Source organism: Rhinolophus ferrumequinum, chromosome 23, assembly GCF_004115265.2.
Source record: "Rhinolophus ferrumequinum isolate MPI-CBG mRhiFer1 chromosome 23, mRhiFer1_v1.p, whole genome shotgun sequence".
In the NCBI taxonomy this organism is placed as follows: Eukaryota; Metazoa; Chordata; class Mammalia; order Chiroptera; family Rhinolophidae; genus Rhinolophus; species Rhinolophus ferrumequinum.
The window spans coordinates 641257-666343 of NC_046306.1; the positions used below are offsets into that span (position 1 = coordinate 641257).

Here is a 25087-nt window from a genome sequence, read left to right on the forward strand (position 1 = left end):
TGTAAAGACAGCTGGGGGCTCCCCAGGAGCACCCCCTCCCCAGGGCCAGTCTCAGGAAGGGCTGCCTGGACACGCGAGCCAGGCAACCCCAGTGTCAGCCCAGAGCCTGCAGGGACCCGGTGAGGGGCAGCCCAGCCTGTGAATTCTGAACTCAGCTTTTCCGAGGGTCACTTCGTGACTTTGTCCCACCTTGGGGTGGTCCTATCAGAGTCACAGGGAACAAAGGACCCACCCAGGCAGCAGTCACCAACCTGGGTGTGAAACCAAACAGGAGACCTGCCACAAAATAAGAAAGCAGTTAGCAGGTCGGGGATACCCGCTGCTCTCACTGCCTGATGCCCCCAAAGCAGAAGCATTCTTCAGACCCAACGTGAGACCTCAGCGGTAATCCAAGAGAACAGCTTCAGACCGTCATGCGATGTGGCCTCTTGCCCTCACGTCACCCAGTGGGAGCTGGCACATGCGAGGGACCCACACGGCTGGAGGCAAAGCCAGCTCGCTGCGTGACTAGAGCCTCGGAGTCCCCAGGACACAGAGACCATCTCCTAGCGTCGGTGTCACCCAGCTCTCTGTGGGGCAAGCTCAGCCAGGACATGTCCCTTTTGGGGTGTTACAAATGACACCGCAATGAACGTCACCCCAAAAGGGAAATGCCAAAAATGCCCACCATGCAGCAGTCGGACAGAAGTGTCCCCCCGCTGGACAAATCACAGCCACCAAAAGGCATGACAGGGAACAGACCCCACATGTGGGTGCTAGGGGCAGAAGCTGGTGTGAACTGTGACCCCTGCAAGTGCCTAAAATGGCCTGGGGAGGTGCTGGAAGCTGAGGCCTGGTGCTAGGGCCTCACTTTTACTGCAGATTTGTGCTCCTGACCGTGAAAATTTTATGTGGAAAAGGCATCTGTGGAATACTTAAAAACAAAACATTAACGACAGAGAATTAAGTGCACAGAGGGCTAATTATCTGTTAAAAAACCCAGAACACAGAAGCATCCCTGACAAGGTGAAAGGTCGCAAAGCCAAAGGTCAAGCCGAGAGCTGGAGCGAGGCTTTGGGCAGAGGAGCACAGATGACCCCTGGGGCTGTCCGGTCCTATCTATTAATGGAGTGGGCTTCCTACTGGAGCGGCTGCCACCGGGGGTCAGAAGCAGGAGGCAGAAGCTCGTTGTCCAGTGGGGCCTCTGCCCTGGCCGCTTGATCCAGGCGGCTGCTGCGGGGGCCAGGAGGGGGCGGACAGAGACACGATGCCCGGGAAGCCCTTACCCCACCACCACCCCCGTCCTTACCTTGTCCCTGACCACGTCCCAGAACGACACCCAACCACAGCCAGAGGCAGACGTGCAGGTGGGGGCGCACGGGGGCACTCATGGTGCGTGCCCTGTGGAAGCAGAGGCCACTCAGCCCTGTCCGTCTGCCCCTCCTGACCACAAAGCCCATTTCTCCATCCACATGCTCGTGGGCGGGGGCTGAGCCCATGCCAGACACCTGCACATGCAGGTGTGGAGACCCCGGGTCCTGTCCACTGTGGGCCAGCGCCCGCAGGAGCTTCCAGGAGCAGGCCCGTTGCCCTGCTGCCCACCCCCCCCCCCCGACACGTCTGGCTCTGTCACAGCCTCAGTCCCAATCCTGCCTTCAGGACACTCTCCACAGGGCAGCACGGGTCCTGACCGCTGCTTGTCACTCACTAATCACTAGGACCAGACTGGGATGGACGTTGTCAGGGCTGAGGTGGGTGGGGTGGGACTGGGTCCCCAATTTGAGCAGAACCTCTCAGGAGTGCCCTCTCAGCAGTCGGGGGGGAGGCCCACAGAGGTGAGCTTTGGGTCCTGAGGGAGCTCTCTGGGGGCAGCCCTCTCCAGGAAACTGTCCCCATTTGTGGGGCCCCTTCCAGCGGCACGGGATCATGGCTGTAGACGGGAGCCCTGGGCCCATGCCAGCTCAGCTCCTCCCACCATTTCTGAAAGCTCTAGGTCGTCCTCGGATCACAGACCTCAGCGGATCCCTGCTGGCCCTCCTCACCCACCCCCATGACCACAGGTGAGTCCCCAACCTGCTCCTGCTCCGAGGGTGGCGTCTCGTGCTCCCTGAGTGCTCAGGTCCAGTCTGGTCGTGCTGCGGCCACAGGGAGGCCAGGGCTCATGAAGGCCCCTCTGACGTCACTGCCCCAGCCCACCCCCTGGCCCACCCCTTGGCCTCCTCCCCTCCCCTGGCTGTCCTCACAGGATGATCCTCTAAGAGTGAGGGGGACACAGGCCCCAGCGTGAAGGACCCCATCTCACAGCAGGGTGGGGATCCCGTATCAGGGAGGGTACAGCACTGGCCAAACATCTCACTCCACAGGGTCTGCCCCAAAGGGGCTCATGGGGAAGGCAGAGCAGGGATAGGGCCCTGGATGCCACAATGTGGGTGGTGGGCACTGGGGGCTGGCATGGGGGGCAGCCTGGACCAGCACCTAGACCCTGGGGCCACACCAGCCTGCACTCCCTCCCCACTCATCCAGCATCACCGCCAGGGTCAGGTTCCTAAACCTGAGCCGCTGGGTCTCTGCAGTAGTCTCCAGAACCCTGGCCCCCACTGCCCACCCAAGCCGCCTCTCTACTGGCCACGTCTCTACAATGCTCCCTGGTCTGCATGGTCAGGCAAGCTCGGTCCCTTTCCGTGCCCTCCCAGCCCCCAAGGAGACGGTCCCACTGCCTGACCGACCTGGCAGCTGGGAACGAGTGCTTGGAGGGGGTGCCCAGTCTGGGACCCAGGCACCCACCAGGCCCTGCCCCCGCCCAGGCAGTTGAGGGGTGGGAAGACCTGACCTCTGGGTGATCTCAGAGGCTGCCAGGAACCCAGCAGGGCTGGGGGCTGCTCTGAGTTCAGCCTCTGGAGACAGAGGCACTTTGGGAGAGGTAGGCAGACAGCACGGGCCCTCAGGGTGAAGTCGGGGGCTGGCCCATCCCCAACTCCATGGGGCTCACCCCTCTCCTCAGACCGCCTTGCCTCGCCCCTGCTGGCTGGTCCACCAGCTCGAAGCCTGGGAACACTGCTGGGAGGGCCCCCGAGTCCCAGGCCTGGGAGGAAACTGCAGCCCAGGAGCCCACTTTGCCCCAGGTCTGTCGAAGGCCCCTCCTGACCCCCCATCCGGACAGACAGCAGACAGCATTGTGACCCAGCTTCTCACTCTGGCGGCCGGTGCTCCTGACCGTGAGCACCTCAGGACAAAAGGAGCTCCATGACTTGTGATGTGCTGTAGCCTAGGAGCCACCCAAGCCTGAGGACCCAAGGTGTCCTGCCATCAGACACTGGACACTGATGTCCTGAAAGGGGCTGGGACTGGGGGTGTCCTGGGACCCAGGGTGCCCATCCAGAGGGCTCTGCAGATCCATGAAGTGGCCAGTAGAGGGAGTGTGGCCTAGCCGCCAGACTCCAGACACAGGTCAGGGTCACTTGGGACACACGTGTGCCTCACACAGCCCAGAGGTGCAGCCCTTCACACACACGACCGTCAGGTCTCCAGCGTTCTTGTCTGGACCCCAACCACCCCTCATCTGTAGGCCTGCGCCAGACTCCCTGCACCCAGTGAGCTGCATGCCCGTGGCCCTGCCCCGAGGACCACTGAGCAGTCGGGGCTCTGTCCTAGGTCACAGCTGAGGAAGGGCAGGACAGAGCTGGGCGCTGGCCCCTTGCTGAGAAAGAATCCTGTCTGCCTTCTGGGGGTGGCGTAACAGCCAGTCTCCTCCTGGTTGCGCACCCCTCTCCTGTCACGTGCAGGTGGGGATGTGGCCCCAGGAGCTCCTGTTCTGACCCCCTCCCCACCCCCTCCATGCCACCCTGCCCAGGCGAAGGGGTCCCAGCAGAGCTACAGCGGCTGGGTGTGCAGGCCTGTTGGCAGGGCCACCTAGCTGGGGGTGGCTGCTCAGCAAGGCGGCAGCAAAGGTGGATGGGCAAAGGGGGAGGACACACAGACCACCACTGCTCGTAAGTTCCAGAAAGGAAAGCTAAGCTGGGCAGGGGCTTGGCTTTGAAGCGTCTGTTGGTCAGTCCCGTGCATTGGGCAAGGGTCTGGGGCAAACATGGTGGAGGCTGGCCAGGAGGCTTAACCCGGTGGTGGACACACGGGTCCTGGATCAGCCTGGCCTCCTGGAGGCCGAGTCTGGCTGGTCCAGGTGGAGCTCAGCCTCGTCCTGCCTCCCACCCAGCTGGTCAGAGGCAGAGGCCCAGCTGGCCAGCTAGGTGGGTGGGGCAATGGGGCTCAGCCAGGAGTATCTGCAGGACAGCCACGCCCCACCCAGACCTGCCTCCACCTGTCCGGCCTCAGCCCACCCACCCTGAAGCACCGCCTGGGACATGACGACCCACAGGAGACCACAGGAAGACACAACTCCAACTCCAGACCCTCCACTCAGCCACTTTCCTCAGTGGCTCAGGATGCAGGCTCGGGTGGAGGGCAGAGGCCGTGCGCCCCTGGCTGCCCCAGGCACAGGGTCTGGGGAGTCTCAACCCAGAGCCAGCCAGCCACTGGAATACAATGCGCCTGGTGAAAGCTTGGATGACAGTGACACGAGGGTCAGCAGACGAGCACTGACCACCGCCTTGTACCACAGACCAATGGGGAGCAAGCAGGCACCCCATTCGTACTTGACCGTAGGAACAGCAGTGGCCAACCCACAGGAGCTCAAAGCCAGGTGCCTCTGGGAAGATGGAGAGATCCAAACGACAGAGGAGACAAGAGGACAGCCAGTGGGGGCAGCTGATGCTCGTGGGGATGGAGTGCTGGAGCCTGCCAGGCGCAAACTCGCTCCATGCTCCCCACGCCCAGCCGTCGCCCACACTGACGTCCTGGACACGCATCAGAACACCAACGGGCAGAGTCCAGGGTGGTGTGGCCCAGCCGCTACCCAGTGAAGGCCCCACACTGCTCCGCGATGGCTCAGGAAGGAGGCCCTGGGGAGCCCGCCCTGCCGTCATGCCCCCCAGGCCTGGCAGGGGATGGACGCAGCTCACAGGGCACTGGGCCTGCCTGCCGCCTGGACCGCACTGTACTCAAGAGCTGTCTGGGGCATCCTGGGTAGGGGCTGCCACCAGCTTAGCGGGCGCAGCTGAGTCCAAGCGCTGACAACAGCTCAGGTTGGGTGTGGGGGACAGATGGCAGCAGGAATGCTGCTGTCGCAAAACGTTAGCATTTGTCTCTAAAACCTTGGGCATTTCCTATGAAAACAGAACTCAAGCAGACCGAGATCAGGACACTCACGTCTCACGTCACAGACGCAGACCAGCACTCAGTAGGGTGTTTATTAGAGTGCGCCAGCCTGCAGCGGGGACCTGCCTTGGACGGTGCCTGCAAACCCAGGAGGGACGTGGATGGCAGGACAGCAGCTGGGCCTCCATCCCGCTGTAGCCGTCGAGGGCGGGTCCCCACGCGCTGAATCCCCCTCGTGGGCCAGCAGTCCCACCCCCAGGGTCCTGCCCAAGGCGCTGTCTTCACACTGCGGCCGGGATTTCTTGGGTCAGATGGAAGGAAGTGCAATGAGGGCCGATTCAGCCGCCGGGGGCCAGGGGCCTGCCTACCAGTCCTGGTTGTCCCAGCCCTCATCCACCTGCGTGGTGGGGGGCGCCGGCTTCCTGGCAGCCTTGGCCCTGCCCTCCCCCCAGGCCTCCCCCACGTCGCTATGGTCACTGCTCTTGCTGTTGGATGCAGAGCCCGAGCCCCACACATCCCAGCTGTCTGAACTCCGCTTCTCGGCTGAGGCGTCGGCGCACGTCCAGCTGTCACTGCTCGGGGATCTGTGGGCCTTGGCGGGGTCATTACTCCCAAAGGTCTCCCAGAAGCTCTGGTCCACGGCGCTGCTCTGGTACCCCTGGCCGTCCGGGGGTCTTGGAAACAAAGGAGGCCATGAACAGCTGTTCTCGAAAGCAGGATATGGTCCCAGCACCTGGCGCACCTAGCGTGCCCTTGGCATGGCCCCAGGAAGAGCCGACCCAAGCCCCACGGCCATTCTTGCTCAGGGCCAGAGGAAGCCAGGCTCACTGCAGCCCCAGGCAGGTGCCCTGGACGCGGACCCTGGTGGGCACACTCAGACCGGCCTCCCGCCAGAGCCCACTCTCCAGGCCCACCCAGCATAAAAGGTGCATAAACATAAAACATGGGGACTCTGCAGAGATTAAGGGAAAACGGAAACGCAGAGCACTCAAGATGGCCAGCTCGGCACAGGGCCTACCAACCCAGTCACACCACGTAAAACACCAAGCAGCATTATCAGGAAGAGAGTGGTGCCATCAGCCCGTGGGCAGGGCAAACGTGCCCCATCCTGGGAGTACGGACCGGCAGCGCCCACCCGGCTGGCCTCTCAGCAGCTAGCGCTCCAGGCCCGGCCCATGGCCACCTGCCTATCAGCCACCCATGAATCAGAGAAGCAGCCCAGCCAGATGGCGTCCCAGCAGGAGGGCCCAGGCACAGGCCCAAGTGCTGGACTCGGGACTGGGCTACCGAGGGGACGGCGCTGCACCCACCCAGACTCCATGGACAGCGGGTCAGGACGGCCGCCCTCCTCAAGGGCTCCTGCTCCCACCCGCAGCCAACCCGTCCCTCCCTCCTGAGTCCCCAGTGGCAGTTCCCACAGGGTCAAAAGGAGAATTGGGCCACTGCACTGGGACCCCAGGGCCCCTGGGGTGCTGACTTCCCCAGAGACCCTGTGGGAAAAACACTAGAGAGGGGACCCATGCCAGGACGGTCACCCACCATACCTGTCCGAGGAGTCATCTGCTCTCCCAGAAAAAAAGGTGGTGACATCCCGCCATCCCCTGCTGCCAACCCCCTGCACCTGGAAGGAGACAAGAGGCAGCTCGGCCTGGGCTCACACGTGAGCACACACGGTGAGAGCGTGCCAAGGCTCCCTGCCAGCACCACGGTTCCCCCAGGTGGATGGTGAGGGGCCGTGGCTCTTGGCGAGGCAGGCACAGGAAGCAGCCCCCCACCCCCCTGCACTGGAAGGCAGAGATGGCGGGCAGGCGTCCCCCGCAGGAGAGGGGGCCAGCACTCACCAGGGGGCGGTCAGCGGCAGCAAGAAGAGGGCACAAGGAAAGAAGCGACAGGTTAGGGGCTGTGCTGGCCATGCAGCCGTCCCCACATTCTCCAGCCGTCAGCACCACAGCACCTGCCTGACCCCTCACGTCTGAGGACAGGTGCGGCCGAGGGCCGCTCTCGGTGCCAGCGCATGGGAATGTGGGGACCGCCAGCTGCGGCCGCACATAAGGCGGGACCCACCCTACCTTGGATGCCAACTGAGAAACCCCACTGGTCACATCATCAAAAATCTTTCCCTCCTTCACCTGGTGAATTAAACAGTGCCGTCAGCCAGGGGGCAGAAGCCCGCTGCTCTTCCCTGACCGGACAACGCCCGCAGGTACAGAGCGTCTGGTGAGCCTGCCTCGCGGCTCTACCCCCCAGCCCCAAAGTGACAACACACCCCTAGCTGCCTTACGCTGTGCCGCCCCTGAGGGTCTCCCACATCACCCCAATCTCTCCAGGGCAGGCTGGCACTGCTCCCAAAGTCCCCAGACCACCAAGAGCTTCTCCTGCCTAGTCTGGGCCACCCGGCCCCAGCAGGGGGGACCCCTCACTGGCAAGGCCAGACTTCACTGAGCCTGGGGACAGGAGCCCATAGGGACATGGGAGTGTGAGGGACACGGAGAGCACAGGAGCACAGGGAACATGGGCCAAAGCCCCACCCAAGGCACTGCGCTCCCAGCTGGCCTACGGGGGACACGACGAGCCTGCCCGAGTGTCCAGCGGGCACCAGCAGTGCGTTACCTTCTCCTGGGCGGGCCTGAGAACGTTCTCATTCAGACTGTGGCCCAGTTCTGACGCCTGCGTGAAGGAAAGACGCCATGAGAGGAAGGTGGGGAGCTCCTGGGCAGCACGTTCACCCCAGGACAAGGAACAGCACAGCAGCACCAGCTTGTGGGCAGCGACAGTGAGCCGCCCAGCAGCACACAGGATGCGCCCCCTCTCACGCAGCAGCTGCACAGGAGTGGTCCCCAGGCACCTGGCCAAACAGAAGCCAGACCACTGCCCCAGGTGTGGGAAGGGGCCCAGAGACAGGACGGCACAAGCCCTCGGGCCCACCCTGTCCAGCCACCACCCGAGTCGCCCCATCAGAGCCCGGACAGTCCCGTTGGTGATGACAGCATGTGCCAAGAGCAGGTAACACGCTCCCCCACGATGTGGCCAGCACATACTCATCACCAGCCCCGTGAGGCCTGCCCGCTCTGCAGCAGGCACCGTGGGAGCTGGCCAGGGGCAGGGAAGGGGACGGACCGGAGAGGTCATGCTCAGGTGGGGGTAGGGCTGGGCCGATTGGGGGACCGTGAGAAAGGATGCCGGGGAGTGGTGGCCCCGACGGGGGGGGACTGTCAGGCCCTCACTCCTGGGTAAGACGCCTTTGAGTGTGAAATGGAAACCCCGCCAAGTAGCCCGAGGGGCCCCAGGCCATCAGCGCCCCACAGGACAGCGTGCAGGAGCCCCAGGCCGGCGAGAAGCCCTGAGCGTGGGCACACGTAAGCACAGCACAGACGAAGGGGCATGCTGACAGCAGACAGGGGGCCTTACCAGCTCTGGCTGCTGCTTGGAGCCCCAAAACTGTACCGAGCCGGCACAGGGAGACAGGGGAGAGAGAGACAGAGCAAGGCGGTAGGAGCAGCACGGCGCAACACCAGGAAGCACCTCGCGACGCGTCCTTAACGTCATGTTTCCCACAGAGTCACCCAACGGCCCCCCAGGTCCTTGGGGCTACCTTCACCGCTGCTCGACCTGACTGACCGCTTTCCACCCCCAGCCACCTTCCAGAATGGTGTGAGCGAGTGCAATTCAGGGCCCCAAGTGGGGGGCTCAGGGACAGAAGTGGAGCAGGGACCCTGGGTAGGGAGGTGACAAAGCACCCCCCAGCCAGGTGATGCCCCCCTTTACTCAGGGCATGAGGGCAGGCCCCACGCAGCCCTGAGCCGTCCTGGGACAGCCCTGCAGCCGCTGCCTTTTGTGTGAGTCCTGACCCCAGCCCCGGAGGAAGGGCCAGCCCAGAGTCCTGGCACCTCGTGGGGATGGCAAGGGGCCCTATCCAAGACTTGAGGGAAAAAACGCTCAGGCCCAAGTGCTGCCTACAAGGGAAAAGGCACTGCCCAGGGACAGAGGTCAACCCCACCGTCTCCAGGAGCCGGCTCGGGGGTCACAGCACAGCCTCAGGGACACTGAGCCTCCTTCTGCCCAGCGACGCAGACCGCCTGCTCCTCCCTGAGGAGGGGGCCGGCTGCCCAGCACCCAGGCTGCGGTGGGCGGGGTGATGGTGCCAGCCCGACAGGCCCCGAGTGGGTACAGCGTCTTATGCCACCTCCAAGCCCGCAGGCCCCCAAGTAACGTGCGGTGGCACGAGCTTGGGGGACAAACCCGTGCACGGGGCCTGTGGGTGCCCAGGCCGCACGCATGTCCCCTCCACTGAGTGTGGGGCCTGAGGACACACCAGGCAGTGCCATTTGAGGACCTGAGGCCAGATTAACGAGCACAGGGGCAGAAGCTTCCTCTCACCTTCTGACTCGCCTGGGATCCAAACTTTGTAGCCTGAAAGGAGAAGAGACGGGCTTTCAGACCAACTAACCTGCCTTGGCCACTCACTTACTGGGCCGCGTTCTCCCCAGGCACAGACAGACGCTGTCCCAGGCCTGTCTCCTGAGGCCACCAAGGCACCAGAGCTCACCCTGCTGTGGCTCTGAGGGCCCCACCAGCTCCAAGGGGCCCAGCAAAGCTGACCATGCTGCCACCCCACACTGGAGGAAGGTCAGCAGGGAAAGGGTGCCCCTGCCATGCCCAGGGCCAACTCTGTCCCACTCGCTCTCTGGATGACAGGTCCCACAGGCCCACTGATCAGGGGTGACCACCCCAATCCCACCTTCACTGGGCTTTCCCACAGCCCTGTGGGATCCAGTTCCAATAGCTAATCACTATGGTAACAAGGAAGGGAAAGGCCTGGCCACACAGTCCAGCTGAAAGGCCCCCGGGCCCCCAGCTGCAGCCCTCCTTCAGGGACAGGGCCTCGTAGAGAAGCCACAGGACTGGGCCAGGCAGTGGTGCCAGCGGGGCGGAGCCCTTCCACAGCAGGCTCTGCCCAGGGCCCCCTCCAGGCAGCTGGGGGCATGCATGGCACGGTGGCCCGCGAGGAGCAGTGCTCTGTATGACTTCACTCCAGCCCAGAGCCAACCCCAGGTTCCCTGGTTGTCCCTGGAGCTGCGGCACCCGGCTGGCCCCAGCCCCCTGGCGTTGGCCCTCGGCACTCCTGTGTGCCCCGGGGTCAGTGCAGCAGGAACCTGCTGTCTCTGCCCAGGGCTCTCGGCCACGCCCACGGCCACGCTGCCCGGCCCATGGGCTCTCTCCCAGGCTAACATCCTCAGGCCGCTTCCCAGCCTGCTCCTTTCCTCCCGGCACTTGCCCGGGTCACTCCCAGGAGCACGAGCACGTTCCCCTTTTCCACTTGTCTGTCCTAAAAAACCCCCACCCCCTCCCTCGGCCTCAGGCAAAACTCCGACTGTCAGACTCCTCTGAGACCCAGCAGCAGAACGTGAGGGGCCATGAGGCCACCACCTCCTGCCCCGGGCCTGTGCCAGCACTGTGGGGTGGGGGGAGTTTGGGTCACCATCTGTCCCCACTCAACACGGTGTCTATTAGAGCCAGCTCGTGTGATACACAGGCAAGCACGGCTGTTCGCGCAGAGAACTGTGTGGCTCTGGGAACTGTGGCTGGTGGCAGGGCGCAGCCCTAAGCGTGGGGGCGGCTACTTACACCCTCCTTGGCTGCCGAGGCGAACTTGCTGGCTCCAGTGGCAAAGCTGCTCCAGCCCTGTACGGAGACAAAGGCCATGTCCAGTCCCTCAGCGACGCCCGAGGCTGCTTTCTGACCTTGCCAAGGTCAGGAAGGACGTGGAAGAGGCAGGCCTGGACCACACCATGGGTGCCCCACCTGCCCCACAGCCCCGCCTTCAGCCTGTGCCTGCTCCCCCTGTGGCTCTCGGTCCCCCTGCCTCCCAAGGGGTACAGGCCTGGCACCCACTTGGGACAGATGGACCCTGGGGCGGGGGCACTGCACCCTGCTCTCCTGAGTTCAAGGCTGTTTTCTCCTAAGGCCCCAAACAAATGCAAGCTATTTAGGAAGGTGTAAATGCCACCGGAGACTCTCCTCCTCAGGGAAACCCCAGGGCGCCGCGAGAGGATGGTGGGCACCGAGGGAACTGTGAGGGGTGAAGACTGGCTAAGACAGGGACCACGGAGATGCGGCCTTCGAGGGCGGGCCTGTTTCTATACAGACTCCCCCACAGCAGGCTTCCGGCCCAAACTCTGCCTTTCTTCCCTGGAAAAGACTCAGTAGCCACTGTGGGCAAAACGAGCTCGGGCCCAGGGCTCCCGCTCACCCTCCCAGGCTCCAGGGTGCAGGGCTGAGGCTGGATGACGTGCCCCATGGGGAAGGCAGCTGTAAATAACTCTCAGTGAGAAGTGCATTCGTTTTTGGAGTAAATTGATACGGCTGGAGAAGACGGTACGAAGTGGCAGTGACCGCCCCACTGCGTCTGACTCAAACCCTAAGGCGACAGCTGGGCGGGGACCGCTTCTATGTCCCCCTGTACACCCGCCCTCCTGCACTCGCTTTGTTCACCCACCACTGGAGACCTTGTCCCCCCAGCGTAAAGAGCCCTTCCTGCGCGTTCACGTGTGGCAGCGCCCACCAGTGCCCCAGGCAGACCCTTGAGTGTCTGCAATTATTAGTATCACCGTCGAGGCTGCAACGAATAAACACCATTTTTAAAAAACAGTAAGTTTCCCTGGAAAATGATGGTTTAAACTGGAGCGGCCGAGGGTAGTGGGACAGGCCATCCCCAGAGGACACCGAGCCCTGCAGCTTAGGCGCACGTTAACCTCTGCCCCCTGAACCTCATCTTTCCCAGGATGGCCAACAGGGCAACGCCGTGAACCAACACGGCTCAGTCAGGCGGGCTGCCCGGCGCCGCGCCAGGTGAGAGGTCAGCACGCAGGTTACTCCCAGGGCATTAGCACTTTGGAGAAAATGCGTTGTTACACTCCAAACACTGTGGATGTCACCAGAGCAAGCCCGTGACTGAAAGCACCTGGGATCTGAGCCACACGGAGAGTCTGATGGGAGGGGAGGAGCCCCAGGACCCGAGTGAGGCCCCAGGACAGCATCCTCACCGAGTACAGGGACGACATGGCGTTGTTGAGGAAGTCATCGTCTCTCTTCTGAGGCGGTGCCGTGTTCCCAAACCCCACGTAGCGACTCTCCTGGGCCCTGAGGGGGACACAAGCAGCCACCGTGCTGCTCCTGAAAGCTGCAGGTGTGGGCGGCGCCCAGACCCCAGGACAGACCCATGGCCCGGCCGGCCCCAGGACCCCCTTAGGACATGGGATGCCCACGTATGTCCTGCAACGGCAGCACACGGGGGGCGGGTTTTCCTCAGCTCACTGGAGACCTTCCTGCTGCATCCAACCAGGGAGCCCGGGCAAGGCCCACAGCCACCAAGCAGTGGTGGCAAGAACCCGCCAACAGTGTAAGCTGACGGTTCCGGAGATACACCGTTGCAGGCCAGGCGGGGCCAGGAAGGAAAACATACTCTCCTTCTAAGCAGGCTTCGTCTCCACTCCAGACCCCCATTCACGCTGGGCAGGCCGGGGCCAGCAGCCGTGCTGACTGCACGCTCGGGTGCACAAACGATAGGCCTGGCCAGCCGCAGGGGCAGTGCTGCCCCGAGGGGCCAAACCCTCCATGCTGGTCAGCCTAGCACCCTGCTGCCCCCATCACCCGGCCTCACCCTTGATAGGAGCTGAGGTCCTCGTTCAGCCAATCCTCAAAGGCCTTGTCAGAGGACGTGGTGGAGCTCTGCGGCTGGCCCGGGGCTCTGCAACGGAGTCAAAGGTCGGTGTGGCCACCAGAGGGCAGCAGACGCCCACCCGGCACCACCTGGGCCTCCGGGAAGAAATACTGTCAGGGACACATGGGCACACCAGCTCCATCGTGCAAGTCACAAGTCGCAGGGGGACCACCCTGGGACAGCGTGCCTGCGCTCTGGGGAGGTGGGCAGCCCTCAGACAGGACAGAGCGGGAAGGTCCTGCAGAGCCGCACAGAGGTCGTGGGCACCTGTCAGGAGTGATCGGCCCTTGGCTGACGCCTGACATTTCCCATTAAACACGTCTTGAATTTTTACTGAAAGCGACATACAACGTTGTTTCTCCCACTGACTTTTGGGAAGAGCTCACAACTGGCTGTCACCACAGCAGCGTGGGACACTGGGCTACAACTGAGAGCAGGACCCCGAGAGCAGCGGCCAGATGACCCCTACCGCTGGGCAGCGGACGGCAACGTCCTGGGCTGGGGCGGGGTCCAGTTCTGAGCGGGCGATGACTCCAGAGACCACTGTCTGCCTTCGGCCTCAGTGGCCACCTGCCGAGGGGACAGGGGTCTGAGCCCGCACCTGTCAGTGCAGCCTCCTGGGCGCAGCGGCCGTGGGCTGGGGTCTCTGCCTCGTGTGAGCACTGTCACCGGGCCTCCCTCTGCAGTGACACTAACCCCAAGTGCCCAGGACCCACCTGTGTGTCTCCCAGTGGGCACCACTGTCCTCAGGAGTATTTTAACTAGATGGATGGAGCCGAGCGGACACCATACCCTCGCAGGGGTTGGGGAGAAAGGCCCAACCTTCACCCCTGCTAACTATCAGCCACCTGCTTCCTCTCGGGTGGGACGAGACGGGGCCACACGCCCGTGGACTGCATGCGGCTGCCATGGCTATGTCAGAACCCACACAGGAATCCCAACTCCTGGAGCCACTGAAGCCGCCAACGGGAGCACCTGCGGCACCGCCAGCCAGCCTGGCAGGTCCTCACCTTATCCCTGAAGAGGGCTGCGGCTTTGCTGCTGTACTTCTCCTGCAGGGACCAGCCGGGGTCGAAGTCCTCCTGAGATTCCAAGAACTGCTGGAACTTAGCGTTGCCACCAGCTTTCATCTTCTCGAGCTCAATGTCCTTCCACTTGTCCATGGTGGCAGAGCGCACGAAGCTAGAAACCAGACGATCGATCAGCCCAATCACGGTGAGCGAGGTACCCAAGGGCCCCGCCCCAGGCAAGCTGGGGATCAGACGCCTATCTTCTTGGGACGGGCACGCTGGGGACATGCGGAGCGGCCAGAGCGGGGCACTGACCTGAGGTGCACCCCGAGCCCGCGGTGTTTCCCCGAGCACTCCAGACAGATCCAGATGCCATAGGTCACGCTCACCCACTGAGGGTTAAATGCACCACACTCGAAACACACCTGAGAAAGGGGCCACATACCACTCACCGGGGTAGCTCAGGCCAGGTCCCAGGAGCCCCAAAGACCCAATGGGTGGCCCCAAGAGGGAGCAGAGGCCAGGCTGGCTGGGGGACCGACAGTGACAGCGAGGGCGGACTCCGACGCTGCAAGCGACTCCCGAGGATGCGAGCCCTAACGGCAGCAGCAGAAACATGCAGACACTCACGTTGTTCTCATCCTGCACCCTGATATCCTTGAGCACTTTCCTGGTCCTTGGGCTGGCCATGCTGCTGCAAAGAAGAAAAACAAACTTAAGACTCACAAACAGGTCACTTTACGAGAAAATCAGTAGTCAGTGCAAGAACACTACGAAACACAGCTTCAGAGAAGAGAAGTTCTGTTAAGCTGCCTGGCATCGACAGGGCGAGGCCGCCGTCACCGCAGGCAGCGCTGGGGACCGCTGACGGAGGAAGGCTGTTCTCCACACCCCGAGAGCACCAAGAGCAGGTGGACGTTCCCAGGCCAAGGGCAATGCAACCATGCGGGGCAACATGGGTGTCCCCTTTGCTTAAGCATCACGCACCCCACAACTGCATAAGTTAGAGGGAGTCCTGTCCTCTAAAAAACTTTATTCACAGCAAGGATGGTCATTACTAAAACACACACAGATTGATTAGCCCCTAAAGGGCGACACACAGGCCTGGGCTGACAGCCTTCCAAGACAGGCAGCCACGTTCCCTGCACTGCACACCTGTCCTCCCATCCCTGCTGCGCTGTGGGGGGTGGCCCTGACGGACATGTGAGGAGCATGAAGAAAATGGCTGGCAGGAGGGAGAGAGGTGACAGATGGCCACAGTAGGGCAGATCTACCCCCACGCCTCACAGGGACACTGCTGGGCAACGGCAGTCACACAGCTTGGCCTGAAAAAGCCACTTATTTCTTTACATATGTCTCCTTGCTTTCGGAAAATTCAACCTCAACCTGTGGCCCACTGAATTCATGACCAGGAAAACCAAAATAAAAGATTCCAGCAGGAGGAAGGGGGTGGGAGCCAAGCACCATGTGGGCATCACCGCGGGTCGGGCCTGGGTTTCAGGCCACCTCTACCACCTCCAGCCCACAACCGGGTTTGTGGCCTTTCTGAAGTTTGCCCTTCACTCGACTGCGAATGGAATCTGTGAGCTGTGCCCTGTAACTCACATGGCACCACACGTCCTCTCGAGAACACTAGTCAGAGCTGTGTTCCTGCACTGCTGCCATCCCACACCACCACCTCTCTACCACTTCCCTGCTGCGCGGAAGGGAACTGCTCACACCGGCTTTCCTATCAGTGGTGCAGCTGGAGCTTCACGCTGAGGGGCGGGTAAAAACTAAAGGCAGCTCCGTCCTCTACTTCACCTTCAATCATAGGGACGCAGAAACACGTGATTCATTAAGGGATCCCGACTGTGCACACAACCAAGCCTAAACCTGGAGCCCAGGACTCGAATGTCCCTCAGTGCCCACTTCGAAGCCAGATGAAGTTAAGAAATAAACGTTTGTTTTCTGTATTTGATGGAAACAAACCAGAGCTCAACTGCGGCTCCTTTCTGCCCAGGAGTTCTCTGCACCGCATGTGATGGTCCCCAGAAACCCCCCGACCTCAGGGGCAAACGTGTGAATGCACCGTCCTGCCCAGCATGGCCGTTGGCCATGCCACCACTCTGGTGGAATGCTGTCACTCCACTGAGCGTGTATTCTTCCAAAGCACGAAAGGCAGAAGTGGGCAAACACACACATGGCGAGATGTCCTGGGGGGTGAGAATTTACAAAGCCCTTTGAACACACTGGTGTCACGGTAGCCACAGGAGCCCCTTGCGGGCATGTGTGTGGGGCTGACACGCACACCTGCCCGATACAGGTCTCTACACCTGGCTTCATAGAGCTGTGCCTGCCCTCAGAGGCTGACGTTTGGCCAACAGGACACAGGCACACAGAAGTCAGCACTGGGGTGAGCCTGCTCTGCATTTCTCAGCGTGGAAAACAGCAGAGTGAACATCTGCAGAACCACTACAGAGAAAAATATGTGAAAAGTGAATGACTTAGCTTGGATTTAAAAGGACACCCCCCTCCCCGCCCTCAGTCACTGGTTTTGGATGTCAGAATCGTCGAGTTCTCTGAAATGCTGTTTAATACAAGCAGCTCCTAACTTTCAAAAGTTTAAATATTGATTCATCTTGAAAAATGATCTAAAAACTCCTGTCTTAACACTTGAAAGCAAGATGGCACAATGTAGCTTTTTCTGCAAGGGGATATAACTTCAGCCAATGTTGGACTAAGTGAGGACACTCTGTCCTAGTTCATTAAGTAATCCACTTGTCAGGCTGCAGACTGTTTGGTCTTTCTCAACATCTGAGATTAGAAGAGATGACTAAAGCGCACTGCTCAGTCCCCAGGGCCGTTATACAGGTGACAGGCAGAAACAGGAGTCACCTTTCTCAGAAACCGAACGAGGCATCCAAAGCACTTGTCTCTAAGAACAACCCTTTCTCACACTAATAAGAGTATTTCTGAACTTCCTGGCGGTGTGGCCCTGGAAAGGGATGCCAAAACGAACCCAAGAGCCAGCTATTCCCGGGCCATTATTGCAGCCCCGTCGGGCACTGTCATAAACACAGGACACGGAATATTAGAGCCGCACAATTATTTCTCAAAATCGGTGGTTTGCCATGAAGTTGTTTAACAGGCCAGACAAAAAGCATATAGTCCTTCCACGTAAATCCACGTAAACGGAAAATGTGTAAGTCCTTTCCTGGTTTCTTCTCCCTCCCTCGAGACAATCACCCACCGCAAAGGGCGAGGAAAGGGAACGAAAGCACGCTGAGGCTGCCCTTTCCGGTGAGACGGACCCCTGCCCGCCCCCGCCCCCGCCCCCACACCTGCGGGAGGAACCCTCGCTTCTTAGGGCTGGAAGGCCCTTCATAGTCGGCCTGACCGGACCCTGTGTCCAGGCCAGGTGCTGGGTCCGAGGGAGGGGACAGGGCCGGGGCCGGCTCGGCCCACGCGGGGGGATGATGGGCAGGATGATGTGACTGGTGGAGAATTCCAGATGCTGAGGTGGGGGAGTGGGGGCAGCTCCAGAGGAGAAGGGTGGCCGGCTGAGGACGCGCGTAGGGTGGGGGCGTCCGCCGGGCCGGGCCGGCGGGCGGGCGGGCGCCAGGGGCCTCAGGCCGCGCGCTTACCTGGTGGGCGGGCTCGATCCTGCGCGCCGGGTCGGCCGTGTTCCGGAGGCTCGGGCGGGGTCCGGGCCAGGGTCGCGCAGCTCGCAGCACGGAGGACTCTAGCCCGCCGCCCACCCCGCCGCCACCAGCTTCCGGCTACGTTGCGCCTCCCAGGGCATCACGGGAAGCCGGGGGCTGCTGGCAGGGGCGGGACTTCCGCTCTGCAGGCCGGACCGGAAGCACCGCCCCCCCGTCGCCATGGGGACGCGTCCCGGCGCCGCGCAGCTGCCAGGTTGGCCCAGACGCCGACCGGGGCAGGAGGCCGGTGCTGACGGCCCTGGGGCCGGACTCCGGGTCCTCTTCGCGTCGCTTCGCCTCGTCGTGGTCGGCCCTGCGGATCCCCAATGCTGCTGCGCGGGGCTGGGTTAGCGACTGTGTCAGAACTGGAGGCCTGGGGACCGCCGGCCATCCTTAACGTGGACACGGAAGTGCGTCCACGCGCATCCTCAGGGTCTGTTCGAGAAACTGACGGCCTGTTCAAATTAGGATGATTCGAGGATGGTTTGTTTACACGGGAACTAGTTAGGAAGGTGTGCGTGGCTTTCGGGAAACCACAGGAATTCTGCCGGAGCAGCAGGGCTGTGACGTCAGGAGGCTCCGAGGGACGTGCGGAGGGAGGGGGCCGGTACCCAGGAAGGAGAGAGTCTTTAGGGCCTCTGCCCAGAGGAGCTGTCATCTTTGTCTGAGGGCATCTCCAGCCCACGGTGACCAGAAGGAGAAGCCACAAGAATAAGTACCTGGCCTCTCTGACCTCTCACCCTCCGCTCTCCCTATTTGCCTCCTGTTGGCGGAGCCCATTGGTGTCGTCGGGGGTGGAGAGGGTGGGGGGTGGGTATGGAGCGCAGCTGCAGAGAGAGAGAGAGAGAGAAATGAGGGGGTGGGGAGAGAGAGAAGGAACACATCACACAGGCGGGGCAATCCGGCTGTAAAGCAGTGTGAATAGCAGGATCCCAAACATGGGGAAATGACTGTACAAAGAGAATTGTTGAAAGTGATCTCTGAGGGGTATAATTGCAAGTGGTTGTCAGTTATTCCTTTGTGCTTTTCTGTATTCCACATACTTTTAGGGATCTGTGTAACTTGGGATGGTCCAGTATAAACATTTTTACGTTCCATAACTTGTACAGCTCAGAGAGTTTGGACAAACGCATGCCCAGTGTACCTCCACAACAATCAGCTACAGAACGTTTCCATCGGAGGCAACCACTGTTCTCATGTCTAGCCTCATACCTCAGTTTTGTCTGTTCTAGAACGTCACATAAATAAGACATGCGATATGTACTTAGGATGTCCTTCGGTTAACGTGATGGTTTTAAGATCCACCCATGTGGGTGTGTGCCTCTATTCTCAGTATTTCATATAAATGGAATCGTACAACATGTGACCTTTGGTGTCTGACTGTCACTCAGCATCATGTTTCCAGGGTTCATCCACATTGTAGCACGAATCAGTGCCTCATTCCTTTTTATTCCATTAAATGAAAATACCATTTCATTTATCCATTCATACAATGGTCACTGGACTCATTTCTAAGTTTTGGCTATTATGAATAAAGCTGCCCTGAAATCCATGTACATGTCTTTTTGTGGACATACTTTTTGTGTCTGTCACTTAATTACTTAGAAGTAAAATTGCTGGGTGATGGGGTAGGTGTGTGTTGAACCTTATAAGCAACTGACAGCCTTCCAAAATGCTTGTATTATTCTGTATTTCCACCAGCAGTCTGAGGGTTCCAGTCGCTCCACATCTTTGTCAACACTTGGTGTTGTCAGTCTTTTTATTGCAGCCAGTCTCGTGGGTACCAAGTGGTATCTCATTGCAGTTTAATCTGCCTTCTCTCCATCACTGGTTGAGTGACGCCCTGAGTGCTTACCTTACTCCTCAGCACTTCCAGCCTGCCCTGGGCCCAGCTGAGCATAAGCACCCTCCTGCGTCCGGGGCCACCCCACGGGAAGAGTCACCAGTTCCTGCAATAAGAAGCCACTGGCACTCACAGAAATGGCGAGGGCTGAGATGGTTTGGACGAAGCACCAATAGGGTCTACACAGGCGGTAATATGAGACAACACAGATGTCGGTGTAGATTTCAGATCCTGTGGTTGTGCCTGTGTAGGCTCCACGGGTTCAGAAAGTGAGAGGCAAGTGCTGGATCAGTTAGTTACAGTGGGCTTCCTGGAGGAGGCAGGCTGAGAAGGATGAGGTGTTGAGAAGGAGAAGAGGAAAAGGGAAGGCATTCCTGGAAAGGGCACATTTGGCACCGACTACACCAAACAAGCAATGGAGGCTGGATTTCCAGTTTTCTGATCAGTTTTCTAAAAAGTCAACCTTCCACCCACCCCAGGCTATGGGAGGGCTGGGGCTATGTTCACCTCCAGAGCCAAGACTAGAGGGGTGGCCCTTCCAAGGACATGGCGAGCCCACTGCTTCAGAGCCTGTGCGGCAGCCTCTGCCTCGCTCTGTGGTCTCAGGCTCAATCAGTGACCACGTGACAGAGAAGATGAGACACTCACGCACAAGGGCAGAGTGTGGGCCATGCAGCGAGAGGGCGGGCAAGCATACTGAAAGCATTTTATTACTCCATCAAAACACGGAGATCATTTGTTTTACTCTCAGAACTGCCAGCAGCCCATTACTTTTCAGTTATATGTAATGTGATCATCTTGGTGGTTTCCTCCCCAGGGATCCCGAAGTTCTCAATGTGATTAAAACAGAAGGGAATTCACGGGCAGCAAAATGAAAGCCTCAGTGTCAATGGTTGCACAGAGCTGGAGGGCTCCTGGCATTAGCCGGGCCTCACAAGAGGAACAGGAACGAAGCCACTGCCAGCCAGGCATGAGAGCAGGTGGTCTGTGAAGTCGCTGTGGGGCCTGGGCAAAAGCGTTACTTTTTCCCGGACTCAGTTTCCACATCTGTGAAAGGAGGTCTCCAACTCCCCTTTCAGGCCAGGGGCCACATGTCCTGAGCACTTGCCAAAAGTCAGTCCCTGGGCTCGATAAGGACGACCTCCTTTAAGCCACACAGCAAACCTGTGTACTCTTTCTGAGACGAACCCACTGTTCAAGGGAAGACACTGGGGCCCACAGCAATGAAGTAATTTGCCCAAGGTCAAAAAGCTAGTAAGTATGGAGCCAAGGTTTGCACCCAGCTTCTGCTCCATCCTCAGAGCAGGAAGGCGAGTGGACTTCGGGCCTGGTGGGGTGGCCCATCCTGCCCTCTGATCCGAAACCCAGCCCCAGTCTCAGAGGCAGAACCACGGTGGTTTGTTTCCAAACTTGTGCAAGTAACAGAGAAATTGGTTGTGGGGCTGTGAGCGCTGGTTGTCAGTGGCCCCGTGGGGGCCCTACAGCCTGGTCAGCAGGTCTAGGGGGTCCACCAGCTCTGGTAGGGGTGGCAGAGCCTGAAGAAACAGTTGGGGCCACACAGGGCTGGACCTGCCAGTCTGGTTTTCCCACGTCAACATACAGACTGTGGCACTTTTTACACCCTGCTCCAAGGAACTCTTCTTCCCTTGTCAGCCTTCAGCCTGCAGGTGCACATTGTAATTTCTCTAACTGCGCCTTCCGTTGTCATCACTGTTACCATTCTTGCTACTATGTTGCCTCACCCCCAGGTTGTGCAATGATCTCTCTGTGCTCAAGTGCTTCATGGCGTAGGCCCCCAGAAGTGGAAGCTCTGGGTGAATTCTGGCAGATCCTCCCAAATTGTCCCCAAGGCCTTGGTCCCAAAGCACTGATGTGAGCGTGGCTCTTCTTACGACTTCTGCCAGGCCGGGCATCATCAAGCTGCTTGTCTTTGCCATGCCAGCAGCACGTGTGAGTTTTCATTTTCTTAATGGTGGCGGGGCCAGGCACAGGTGTACTAGGCAGCGTCCATCCCCTCCTGATTCCTGTTTGTCCTCTGCCCGTTTGTGTCTTCTGTTGATCACCTTCCACTGCAGGTCCTTCCTGAAACAGCATTGCCCCACATCTGGAGACCAGAGCATGGGCTTGGTTCGGGTCTGCCCAGCTGAGATGCCCACCTCCTGGCCCCTGGCATGCTGAGTGCTCAGACACAGCCCCACGTAGAGAGGGCCTGCTGGCCCCTCTGCTGCTGCCTCTGACTGATGCACAGGGAGAATGGGAGACTGTGACAGAAGGAAATGACAAATGGGAGGAGGCTGGGACGTGTGACCCTGCTCATTTGAGAGGCTGTGTGCCCTACAGCAGCACAAGTATCCCTGGAAATCCCGACCTGTCGTTCTGTCCTAAAACACCCAGCGACTCGCAGCTGTGCTGGGTGACACTTGGTCACACAGGCTAAGGAGTCGCAGCCATGAATGTGTTGAGACTGGGCCAGCTTCTCAGATTGCCAGCCTGTTGGCTCCGATTTGGGACTATGGCAGTAAGGACCCCACCACCCCACCTCAGCCCCTCCTATGTCTATCTTAGTTGGGAATCTTTCCAGAGTCTAGTTGCTAGAGACATAAAACCCAACCCCAAATAGCTTTAAAAACAAAGGAAAGTGATTGACTCATGTGATGAAAAGTCCAGTGGTAAGTTGGCTTTCAGGTGAGGCTTGATCGAGCAGCGCAACAATATTGCCAAGGACGGTTTTCTCTGTCTCTTTGCTCTACAGTTCCGTTTTCATCCTAAGGTCCCAAGAGGCAGCTCCCAAGACTGCAAAGTCCCTGGTGTGCATCCAGCGGGAGAACGTGGCTTTGTACCAGCATCCCAGCCAAAAGCCTGAGATTCACTAGCTTGGGTCATGTGTCCACTTCTAAGCCAAACACAGGCCAAGGCGTGGAATGGCATCTGGGCATCTGTGGCACCTGTGGCATCTGGGAGCTCCAGCCCAGGAGCACCAGAGGAGGCTGGTTTCCAGAACTCTAGGGACCCCCAAACAGCAATGTGAGGTGTTGGGGAGCCGGAGGGCAAGACACTGGAGAGCAGGCGGCCCACACATCTGCACTTTGAGGCCCATCTCCACACTCCATGGGGCCAGGTGAGCTTTCCGTGTGGGGAGCTGAGGTGGGTTCAGGGGTGCAAGCCCTTTCGTGTGGGAAGAGCGTCTGAACACTGTTATCAGTGGGGGTCTTTCCCTTCAGGACGGAGATGTGGGAGCCCGCTCCCTTTGCTTTTCTGCCGTGAACTGGAACGGACCAAATTTTCTTTCAAAGGAAGAGCAGAGCCCACGCCGCCGTCCACGGGCTGCTTCCCACCTGGTCCGGTGGGGGTCAGACTGTCCCCGCTGTGTAGCTGTGGGGCTCGGGCCTCTATGTTCTGAGAGTGTTTGTTGATAGAAATGTCTCCAGTGTCACCTGGAGATTTTGTGCACATGGCAGTGTGGTGCAGGGGCCCTGCAGGTGTTTCCATGGTGATGAGGCAACTTCCGTGCGGGGGCAGTGCCCAGGAATGGGGTGCAGACCCGCTTATCCTGTTGTTCCGGCCGCTCTGCTGGGGCGGTGGGACGGGAGTGTAGGAGAGCACCCCAGAACCTCAGCCCATCCTCTTCAAGTGCAGTGGTTGAATGGCGGCCCCCAAAAGATAGGTTCTAATGCCTGGCACATGTGAATGGACCTAATTTGGAAGAAGGGTCTTTGCTGATGTGGCTGAGCTAAGGACCTTGACGCGAGAGATCGGATGACCTTGGTGGCTCTACATGCCGTCACCAGCAGCTTTATGAGAGACACGCAGAGGACAGAGGCAGACATTGGAGTGATGGGGCCGCAAGCCACGCGACACTAGGACCATGAGAGCGGGAATCAAGGATGCCCTCCCCTAGGGCGTCCAGGGGCCATGGCCTGCCTGCACCTTGATTTGGGACTTACAGCTTCCAGACTGCGGCACAATAGATTTCTGCTGTTTGGGCCCACCCAGTTTGTAGTACATTGTTACAGTTGCCACCGCAATTTAATACACCAGGTTCATTAGGGAAGAAAAAAGAAAGAACACACAAAGTCCTGGTCAGAGGGAGCTCTGTCCTGCAGCTCTCTGAGCGAGGCTGCGCGCCTCCCAGGAAGAAATGGCCCCATGCTCCTCCTCGCAGGGTCTGGCTTTCGCCCTGTAGAAGGCCCCCTAACTGTCCCAGCTCTGTCCCCAGACCCGAAGAGCAAGGCTTCCCCCTGATTTGCAGTCCCTGCTTAGTTCGTGGGCCCTGTTGGCATTCTGGCCTCATGCTGATGACTGAGGCAGCCTTGCCAAGTGTCAGACTCCTGTCAGTGCCCCCAGCCCCTCGCTGGTTTGGGGGGTGCCTGGGGGACCCTGGAGGCAGCCCTCCTCTGTTCTCTGGTTATGACTCACATTGTTGCAGTTTCCTGCTGCCTGTAATCCGCCTCTGGTGGTTTGTAAACTCCAGTGGCAGGTCAGGGTTGAGGTTGCTGCAGGAAACGGATCTTAGCTGACTCCTTGGTGAAGGGGCCAGTGAGAGTGGCACCCAGAGCTCCAAGGATCAGATTCCAGCGAGTGCTCCGCCTGTGCCCTTTCCTGGTGGTGCTGTTGGGCCAGGTCACCGAGGAGCTGGGACCTCTGGCCCTGGGTCGCTGGAGCCAAGAGCAACTGCCCAAGGCTGCAGGGCCACTGCTGGGCTGTCCCAGAAGGGCTACCTATGTTCCTCACCTGGTGGAGACCCTCCCCCCCACCACACGTGTCCCTCTGCTTAGGACCCACCCCTCTGAGGCCTGACCAGGACCGCTCCTGCCTCTCAGCACAAGGTTCCTCTCCTGAGGACGGGGTGACCATGGCTCACCCTGGCCTGGAACCCCAGTGGCTTCCTATGGCAGACGGGATGAGTCCAACCCAGCCCCAGCGCAAAGCCTCTGGACCCGCCTAAGCTGCCTCCCTCTCACCGTCTGCTCCACCCCCACACCTCTGCCCAGGGGGCCTTCCCCTAGTCCTCCAGCTGCCACACACAGGACCCGGGCCTCCAGCTTGGCTGCCAGCAAACCCAGGTCTCTCCGGAATCCCTTCCCCTCAGGCCTGAAGCCACCCTGGCCTAGTCACAGTCAGAGCACACCTGGCCTTCGGGTCCCCCACGTTCCCTGAGCAGGAGAGCTCCTGGTAGGCTAGCCTGTCCCTCTTCCTACCCCTAGCGGTCACTCCCAGGCGGGGTACCTCTGAGCTCTTGACACCTGGGGCCCCACCAGGGAGGAGGTTGATGGGGAGGGGGTCACACCAGGGGACAGGACAGACACGAGAGGTGTTGTCGGGCAGGAGGCTCCCTGGGGGAGGGGAGCCGCTGGTTATCGTTATGCTGGACTCGGGCAGGGTGGCCTCGCGTCTGTCCTGGGGCCAGCGGGCAGCCCCTCTGCTCCGCGCCGCCAAAGACGCGCCATCGCCCCTTTAAGAAAGGGTCCCGTGGCCCCTCCCCAGCTGGCGCGAAGTCCCCGGAGGCCGCGGGTGGGGGGGAGGGAGGGAGGGAGAGAGAGGGGAGTGGAGGAGGGGGAGAGAGAGAGAGAGAGAGAGAGAGAGAGAGAGAGAGAGAGAGAGAGAGAGAGAGAGAGAGAGACGAGGCACAGCTGTTATTCCA

The 25087-nt window shown here is 60.2% G+C and overlaps 1 protein-coding gene across 10 annotated transcripts; it reads right to left on the bottom strand.

The window, feature by feature from the left end:
* Positions 1-5406: 5406 nt before the first annotated feature.
* ARFGAP1 (ADP ribosylation factor GTPase activating protein 1) lies at positions 5407-17690 on the bottom strand. 10 transcript variants are annotated; one of them, XM_033095179.1, is made up of 14 exons: positions 17547-17690; positions 14551-14614; positions 14236-14345; positions 13921-14092; positions 13380-13480; positions 12851-12937; positions 12234-12330; positions 10816-10872; positions 9568-9600; positions 8599-8628; positions 7801-7857; positions 7260-7319; positions 6735-6811; positions 5407-5864 (listed from the first exon to the last, which is right to left on the bottom strand). In XM_033095179.1, the coding sequence occupies exons 2-14, from the start codon at positions 14608-14610 to the stop codon at positions 5555-5557; spliced, it is 1251 nt and encodes a 416-aa protein (XP_032951070.1). In that variant the 5' UTR covers positions 14611-14614; positions 17547-17690; the 3' UTR covers positions 5407-5554. The 10 variants fall into 10 exon arrangements, with proteins under 10 accessions (XP_032951070.1, XP_032951071.1, XP_032951074.1 ...); XM_033095180.1 differs by having other exon boundaries at positions 14551-14611; positions 17547-17685; XM_033095183.1 differs by lacking the exon at positions 7260-7319 and having other exon boundaries at positions 6735-6805.
* Positions 17691-25087: the final 7397 nt, after the last annotated feature.

Coding starts and splice junctions, on each gene's coding strand:
- ARFGAP1 (XM_033095179.1), bottom strand. CDS start 14,610: ATGGCCAGCCCAAGGACCAGGAAAGTGCTCAAGGATATCAGGGTGCAG. Junction 7,858..8,598: donor CCAAGCAGCAGCCAGAGCTG/GTAAGGCCCCCT, acceptor TCCTTCACGCAG/GCGTCAGAACTGGGCCACAG. Junction 5,865..6,734: donor GCAGATGACTCCTCGGACAG/GTATGGTGGGTG, acceptor TTTGTTTCCAAG/ACCCCCGGACGGCCAGGGGT.